General features: G+C 35.9%; 1 protein-coding gene across 11 annotated transcripts in view; it reads right to left on the bottom strand.

Annotated features, from left to right (window-relative positions):
• DMTF1 (cyclin D binding myb like transcription factor 1) overlaps positions 1-8,413 on the bottom strand; it is a gene marked incomplete at its 3' end in the record, with an annotated part of 40,850 nt that overhangs the window by 1,109 nt on the left and 31,328 nt on the right. For 6 of the 11 annotated variants that reach the window (XM_081147591.1, XM_081147600.1, XM_081147595.1 and 3 more), the window contains 6 exons: positions 8,128-8,279; positions 6,637-6,846; positions 4,380-4,465; positions 1,854-2,009; positions 932-1,297; positions 11-364 (listed from right to left, as the gene is read on the bottom strand). In XM_081147591.1, coding sequence (XP_081003717.1) covers positions 11-364; positions 932-1,297; positions 1,854-2,009; positions 4,380-4,465; positions 6,637-6,846; positions 8,128-8,279 — 1,324 coding nt within the window. Of the gene's footprint in view, positions 1-10; positions 365-931; positions 1,298-1,853; positions 2,010-4,379; positions 4,466-6,636; positions 6,847-8,127; positions 8,280-8,413 lie in introns of those variants that run through there. The other 5 variants (XM_081147599.1, XM_081147601.1, XM_081147598.1 and 2 more) reach the window with 3 other exon arrangements.

Genomic DNA, 8,413 nt, shown 5'->3' with positions numbered 1-8,413 from the left:
GTAATAAGTTTCAAGTTAGTCTTAAATGTACGTAATGTATATATTCTCTAATCCATGTCAAGAATTTAAAGTATTCTACCAAAGTGAAAAATTTAACAAGAAGACTTATCTTTATTGTTGGATCAAGAAAGACTAAAACAACCGAATTAAATATCTGACTGCCTGATTTTTCTCCTTCGGACTTGTCAGGCACATGATGGAGCTGTATTACAGTACCTGTTAGTGTTGTCAAAGGCAAGACAGATTCCGTATCTATAACATCAGATGCCTGGATAAAGCCATGTGGTGAAGGAACAATAAGTATCGTTTCATCATCAATTGTTGTTTGATCAACTTGTTCTTCTATAGTAGGAGACTCTAAATCCTAAATAATAATTAAAAAAAATAAGATTCTGACTCTTTTCTTATTAGTTTTCCTTAAGATCCCAAACATTTTTAGGTTTGAAAAGATTTAACTTTCAAATATCCCATTTTAAAATTAAAATATAAAGAAATGAAAGTTAAGGTCTTAAAGTGGACAAAAGCAGTTAACTTCATACTCTTAATGAACCAAATATTGAGAGAAAAGAATTAAAAAAAACAACACAATTTAGTAACAGGCCCCTGAATGTAGAATAATCCTGTTCTGTGGCCTGATGTTCCTAAGCTAAAACCACAGAGATCTATTATTAACCGCCTTCAGGAAAATGCTTCCATGGTTTCCAACAAACGTTTCCAAGGTAAAGCTTTTAGTGACGAACAGTGGTAAGACAGAGCAACACTGCTGGTTGACTGATACTTGTGAGGTTGGAGGTGGGGGTCTGCACTTTGTGTCTAAAGAAAAAAGGTATCACAGGATATCATCCCATAAATTATTTCTAGGCTCTTTCCAAACTATAGGTTTGAAGCTCAAAGCAAGAACCCGCAGGCTGTTCACTGAAGTGCAACTTACCTCAGTAACATAAGCACAGGCTAAATGAGAGGGTGCTTCCTCCTCTTGTTTAAGGTCGTCTTCTGTTCTGACCATAACACTATTCATCAGTTCTGTGCTATTTTGGTCACTGAATTTGGATACACGAGCATCATTAAATGATGGCTCTACAGTCACCTTAGGTTGATGAATTTCATCTGGGAAAGTGTCTGCTTCCAGGGCATCTGGAGGCTCAGGAAAATCAGATGAATGAATATCACTATCTACTGTCAGTTCTGCTTGGGATACGGAAGAAGTGATGTCCTCTGTGGCAACTGTCTGAATGATGACTCTTGGTGTGTGACACTGGACTGTAACATTGTCACTTGTGTTCAACAAATGCTCTGGCTATAAAATGTTAAAGAAAATAATCAATGGCAAAATGAAACAGTACCCATCACATTCAAGTTATAGGCAGCAAGCGACATTTATAGGTGCTAATATGGGCTACTGTTCCCCCCACCTCTCACCTCTGAAACTGCAGTGTTCTTATGATTTTTCTAGAAAGCCTGTTTGCCTATGTGGGCCTTTTTTCTCCTAATGTCCCTATTTCTCTAAGTTCATCACATGTAAGGGTACACAAGGAATGAGGGATTTACTCCAGTGAAGGCAGAAGGAAGATGTAAAATGTTGCTCCTGGGACAATAGTGGTAGGAAGAATTGTTTAAATAAATGGACTGTATTAGTTTGGGACCTTAATTTTATATCAACTAATTTTGGTTCCTAACAGGTATTCAAATACTTGAACTGAGCTCAAAATAGACCCCCTCCCCCCAGAGATCTTGTTATTGAAGGCACATGAGTTCTATCATAGTATTAAAAACTGGAAAAACATGGTGACACTTGTTAGCCAATCTTCTCTGCAAAAACTAGAAAAATCAAAGATTTATGTAAGATAACATACGGATAAAGCATGAACAATGATCTGTTCAGGAGAAGCAGGAGCAGCAGCCGTGAGGGTTACTGTGGGACTAGCAGTCAGAGTGAGGGGAAGGCCTTGGCTTGAGCTTGTCTGAAGCAGGTAGGTACCTGGCGTCCCAGTCGGCTGTAAATGGAAAGACTAAAAGAAAAAGAAAAACAAGATCAATACAGGTGCAACAGACTATTAAGTAAGTAAACTCACTAGTACTCATTAAGTCCAATTTTATATCCAAAATGGGGGCTAATTTACTAGCCGCAAATGCACTTACCAATTGTGTAGGTGGGAACAAGTAATGACGGATATCCTTTACTATTTATCTGTCTTAAGTCATTACTTGGCCTAGAGTTAAAAAGAAGAGAGGCAAGGCCTTCTATGGTCTGGTTTTATATGTTTCATAGCATGAAGACACGGTCATATGAGCCAGTGTTTCCTATGCAGTAACCAGCATGCCCAATCTTCCATAGTTATCCTTCTCTGTAGCATATAAAAACTGGCATTCTCCCAGTTTAAAAAGCTTCACATTTTTTAAAAGGCACTGCAGCAGTGTTACTTGAAAATATTTTTTTCATAGTATGATTTCAGCAAATATTTTTTATATTAAGAGGAAATGTACAGAAATAGCAATTAGCAGTGTTCTGCTAAAGGAAAAAAAATTCCTGTTTGAAAAGCTGGTAAACAGATAATAGATTGTTTTGTGTTTTTTTGAGATTACAGAAGTATTAACAAGACTATTCAACACCCATACACCTTTCACAGCCATAAGCTTCTATATAATAATTTGAGTTTGGTTTTTCCGAACACTCTAAAGCGAATGTATTTGCACTTAAAATAGAGCTGGAGTCATAGAGCCTGTTCTTTAGTCTGATGTGATCCTGTGCACCTAAGCTGCAACTGCTCTCCTGGGCACAGACTCACTGAATCTAGGTGTCCTTACTGCTAACCTGAGGATATTAACTACTGCTCATGGGAGGGTTGTGAGGCTTAGAAATGATTACAATGGTGCCTGACTCACAGTGGGAACTCAATTTCTTTCTTCTGTCTCCATAAAAGTGACACCTGTTTTCCTAATGGTTGTATTTATTAATCACATGATCAGGCACTAAATATATGTACATTTTAATATACGCACTTTATTTAATATACTTACACATTCAATGCTCACAATTTTTTGAAGCCAAGGCACTATTATTACTCTCTATTAATAAATCTGAACAGACATCTCTAAATATTTGATTCCAACCCAATAAGTGAAAACCTGAATACATACCCCAAATATAAGTGTATACATTGTTTATTTAGTCAGGAGGAGAGGAAGGTAGCAAAAAAAGAAAAAAGGTTATCTTATATGGCCCTATTTTGTAGACCACTGGATTAGGAAACAGAGGCTTAAGTAAAGTAGAAGTTCCAAGGTTGTTCTCAAAGAGAACTTTTGGCTGTGTTGGCTATCCTTATGAGATTTGGCTATGGAGAGGGTAAACTCTTACTCTAATACCCCTTACGTTCTTCACAGCAAATAATCGACATAATTTAAATTTATATTTTCTTCATGAAAATCAAGCTAATTCTGGCTTTACCCTGTTTTAAGAAAGCAGGGCAAGAAGTGCAACTTTAGAAAAATTTTCCAACACCCCCAAAAGAAACTATCAAGTTAGCAGTCATGCCCTATTTCTCCCCAAAACCTCAGTATTGACAGCTACTAATCTACATTCTGTCTAAATAGGTTTGTCTATTTTGGACGGTTCAGAGAAATACACTATATGGTTTTTTGTGTCTAGTTTCTTTCATTTCAGTATAATGTTTTCGAGGTTCATCCTGACTGTAGCGTGTATATAAATACTTTGTTCTCTTTTACTACCAAATAGCCTTTTGTTATGGCTATAGGACATCTTATTTACCCATTTATTGGTGGATGCACGTTTGGGTTGTTTCCGCTTTTTTATTATGAATGTGAACATTCACGTACAGTTTTTTTATGTGGACATATTTCTCTTAGGCATTACCTGGGATTAGAATTGGGTCATACGGTAACTGTAGTTTTAACCTTTTCAGAGACTGCAAGATTCTTTTCCAAAGTGGCTATGCCATTGAGGACCGGGACTCGTAAATTCTGTATCCCCAGTGGCTAGTACAATATTTACTGAATGAATGTTATTAAATAGTTTATTCCACAAGCTTTTTCTCAAATGACTAATACTTGGTTATATATCTCTTATGACTCAATACAAAACTAATAGCATGCGTGTGCCCTACTCATTAGCACTGTCATTTTCGTGTATAAAAACATTATTTTATATACAGATGAAGATGACGACTGAATTAAATTGAGACTTCCACTTTTATATGTTGTCTTCTAACTATCTGGCCTCAAGACCATGGATATAGTTGCACTTAATGCCAGTCATGTTTTTACATTTCATTTGCTTATATGTAGCATTTCTAAAACTGATACCAGCTGATCTTTCTTATGTGTAAAAATGGCTAATATCTACGTTGTGAAGTATTACTCACTGGAAGAATCTCAAACGTTTGTAGTGTTCCACTGTTTAGTGTTATTGTTTCCGAGTCAACAGTAGCAGCAGGGGAGTCTGTTGAAGCTGTGGTAAGAACAAGGACAGCAATAAAATACTTTGTAAATTTACATTTTCCTAGTGTACTTAATTATTAGGAAGGCAATCTCATACTGAATAATTTGCCTAGAAACCTGAATTCATTTACATTTCTTATGAGATACTAAGAAATCTAATGGATTTGTCTGGGATGGCATAGGTTAGGGATTGGCAAACTATGGTCCACAGCCAGATCCAGCCCACTACCAGTTTTTGTAAATCAAGTATTATAAGAAAACAGCTATGTACTTTCGTTTATATGTCCATTGTTAGGAAGTAAGAGGAATACACTAAGGCTAAACCTGTAAAGAGAGATAGGAACTTGGTGAAAAAGAACATTTCCTGGACATTCTGGTAAGCGGTACAGATGTCTCGAATGGTAGTCCCAAACACTAGGTTTTAGTTCTAGTGGCATCACTTCCTAGCAATGTAAACCTGGGCAAATAACTTTAATTCAAATGAAAGTCCAGAGACTTTATCTGTCCTGCCTACCTCACATAGTTGTGAGGACAAAACATGAAATAAATATATTTCAGAACAACCATATTTGGGAAACTGAAAAGCACTTTAGAGATCAGATAGAATAATCTCTTTATAGATGTGTCTATTGAGACTCAGACAGCGTTCTGCTGAAGGTTACATAGAACCAAGACTTACTAGAAAAAATGTGATCTCTTCTGGTACTTTTAGTTGCACCTGTAGGTAAATCCATCTGGAAAATGATTTGGAATCGACTCCTCACATGTAGTGCTGTTTATTATATTCTGAATAACACTTCTCAGTTTGAAAGAAATGTGACACCTTTACCAAAAGAAATGTACTTCATTTGGGTTATTTCTCTTACTGTTAGAATGGATTCTTAAGATCATACCTGGAATAATTTGAAGTGATTCCAGATAAATAACCTTAATCAAAGGTAAACAAACTATGGCCATAGACATGTGGTTCGGGCTAAAAAGCTATGCTGTGAATGAATATTACGGTATCATTTATAAAATGCTTGCTGTTTTCCCCCAAATTATTGCCAACCTAATAGTCAACAAAAATGAACAATCTCCAATGCAAAATCAATTTAGAACCAACAGTAGCTCTTATGTTAATGGTGGACTAGTAATATCAGCTGCTTTGCAATTTTCAAGTTTATAAAAACAAGCAGTGCGAAAGAAAAATTCTTCATGCTTTATTTCACTGGTAAAGCTAAAGCAAATAACCAAATTTAAGTTAGAACTTTAAGAATAAGACAGGCATGATTAACTTACATGTTTGTAAGGTAACTTTGACAGTCACTGCATATGCAGATTTGTAGTGTTAATTACATAAGTGGCCCAGTGATTTTCAAATGGGATCATAGGGTACATTTGAAAATCCGTAGGGTGGTGTTTTTCCTCCCATAATGATTGGAAAGCATGACTTGCATTTTGTAGGAGAGTTCTGCCAACAAAGGAACTGTCCCACTCAAAATCCCAATTATCCCCTGGTTGAAAATAACACACAGTGATTTGTGTACTCTTGGCAGTGACCTCTCCACAGGCAAGTAGCATTATGTAGAAGAAAAAAAGTGACATAAAAGTAAGTGAAGAATAATATGGTTCTGAGATTATTGTTTCATTGCTTTTCTGTCACTAATGGGAAGAAAGTAGAAAGATCAACTTGGCTTAGAGCTCAGAAAATACATTTCCCCTTCCTACAATTGCTAGGGATTCTCATCTCCTTAAACACACAAAAAAAGGGGCTAAGGAAAAGGAGTAAAGAAAGTTTCCATAGGAAACTGGCTTTTATTCCCTGAAGAAAATCTTTTTCGATCTCATCAAAACCCCCTTTTTAAACCACCTCAAATCCTTTTCTAATTTGTGACTTCTGGAGAATTACTACAAAAGATGAGCCACCTTATGAACTCTTATTTTCTTGCTCAATTGACTGTATGAGGTAGTTTTCTATTAATCATTAATTTCTTTATAGCATCTAGAAAGAAAGATGATTTAATACTGTCTATACACATCTTTTTAGCAAATATTGAGCTAATAAACAAAATGCCTTCGATCTCCTTTAATTCATCAACTTGGATAAATTTCAACATTCTAGAAGACTGAAATGTGTCAGAGCCATTAACCAAATTATATAAGTCACATAGCAAGGAATCTTGAGGTCCAAACACTTACAGACATGGGTGATCTGGACTGGAATCTGCAAGGCTGCCATGGGGCTTGGAGAGATGGCTGTATTGTCTTCCAAGCGGGCGACTCTGATCTGAACGTGCTGTACACTGGAATTGGAATTACTGTTTGGAACTCCAGATCCTGATTTATTCTCCAAAAGCGTTGGGTTGTTTTTTTGATTCTCATGTAACTGTTTAAGACCTTTTATTAAGACTGAAGGGAGATGGGTAGACAAAAAGAACATTGACTCTCCGACAGACCACCATCTAAGCAGCAAGGGAGGTGGGGGGTAAGGAGGGAAAGTATTTGGAATAAATAATTGTATGCTGGATGTGAAATCTTACCAAAATAAAAATATTTTAAAACTACAACCTGTCTGGAAATTTTTGGAAATGTTCTCCATCACAACAGATTAAAAAAAAATCCTAACATAGTATTATTCTTGCCATTTAAGATGCATTTAAAAATAGCCATTGTGAGGATGATGGAAATAGGACATTTTCTGTGTCCTAGGGCTTCATAAAATTATTTAGGAAAAACATTGGTAATGCTAAATAGCTTATTTTCATTTTTAAATGAAAATGTACTTTCCCCTCAAGGACACCTGTTTTAGCAATTGCAAGAACATAATTAGTTAGCTCTGAGTCTGATTCACAACTCTAGAACAGCAGCTCATCTTTTCCATACAGTAATATGCAACAATGTTGAGTTCTTGTACAGGAAAGCCAACTGTAGACTAGCCGCTAGGCATGATAAACTACATCAGTTCTCCCAGGTGATACTGCAATCTGGTTGGGTTCATGTTACATTAGTATTCATTCACTGCTCTGGTTTTATCAGATTTATAAATTTATAACAGAGTATTTAATTTAAAAAAAAACCAAAAACATATTTTATCAAGCCAGTCTCTCAGCATTTAATTTTCCTCTGGAAAAATGGACATTGGAGAACTATATTAAGGGGAATAAATTTGATTACCTAAATTAAGCAGGCTGTACAATTTAGGTTAGTGCCTAAGTGCACAGCAGGCAAAAAAATGAAAAGTATGCTATGCTTCACTTTTAAGCAATCCCAACTTAACATTTCTAGATTTATATAACAAATGATATTAGAAATGTACAGAGCCCTTGTACAAAATAAATTACCACAGAGTTTCTCTACTTAACAAGATATTTGAAATTATTCAACTCATAAAAGTTGATTAAACTTCAATTTTCAGAAATTCATCTTTGTACACAATGAAAATATGTACATAAAATTTAGTTCCTCTTCATAGTTTATGTGAGAACAAGTATGTGTGTGAATGTGTGTATTTTTATCTTAGATCCTTGCAAAGTACAAATCACATCAACTCTTGTTTTCCAAAGAAATAAGGGAGAGGTTTAGGTGAAAGTCTACGATTCCATTCTCTAGCTGAGGCAAAGAACTTCTAACCGCTAATTCCTGAGGGGTAAATATGGTTAAAACAAGGTGCTTAAGCAAATAATACATTACCAGGGAATGAAACATCTTTATGGTTTGCAATTTGCCTTTTGATGGTCCACCATTTACTTCGAAGCCATTGTGGTGAACGGACACTGGTCCATCCCTCTGCTAAGAGATCCCAGTTTATGTCATTTTCATCAGCTACATCAAGCTCTGCTATCCTACAGGTTACAAAATAAGCATTTGTCAGATGTTAGTTTACTTCTCCATAAGATCCCTCCTCTGACTGCACAAGATGGCAATGGTGATAACAGGAGTGGTAGGTTATGTCACTGAGATGCTATTGTTGCATGGG

This window comes from Miniopterus schreibersii (assembly GCF_964146895.1).
Source record: "Miniopterus schreibersii genome assembly, chromosome: 9".
NCBI classification, from domain to species: domain Eukaryota; kingdom Metazoa; phylum Chordata; class Mammalia; order Chiroptera; family Miniopteridae; genus Miniopterus; species Miniopterus schreibersii.
This window is presented reverse-complemented; position numbering and strand designations above follow the sequence as displayed.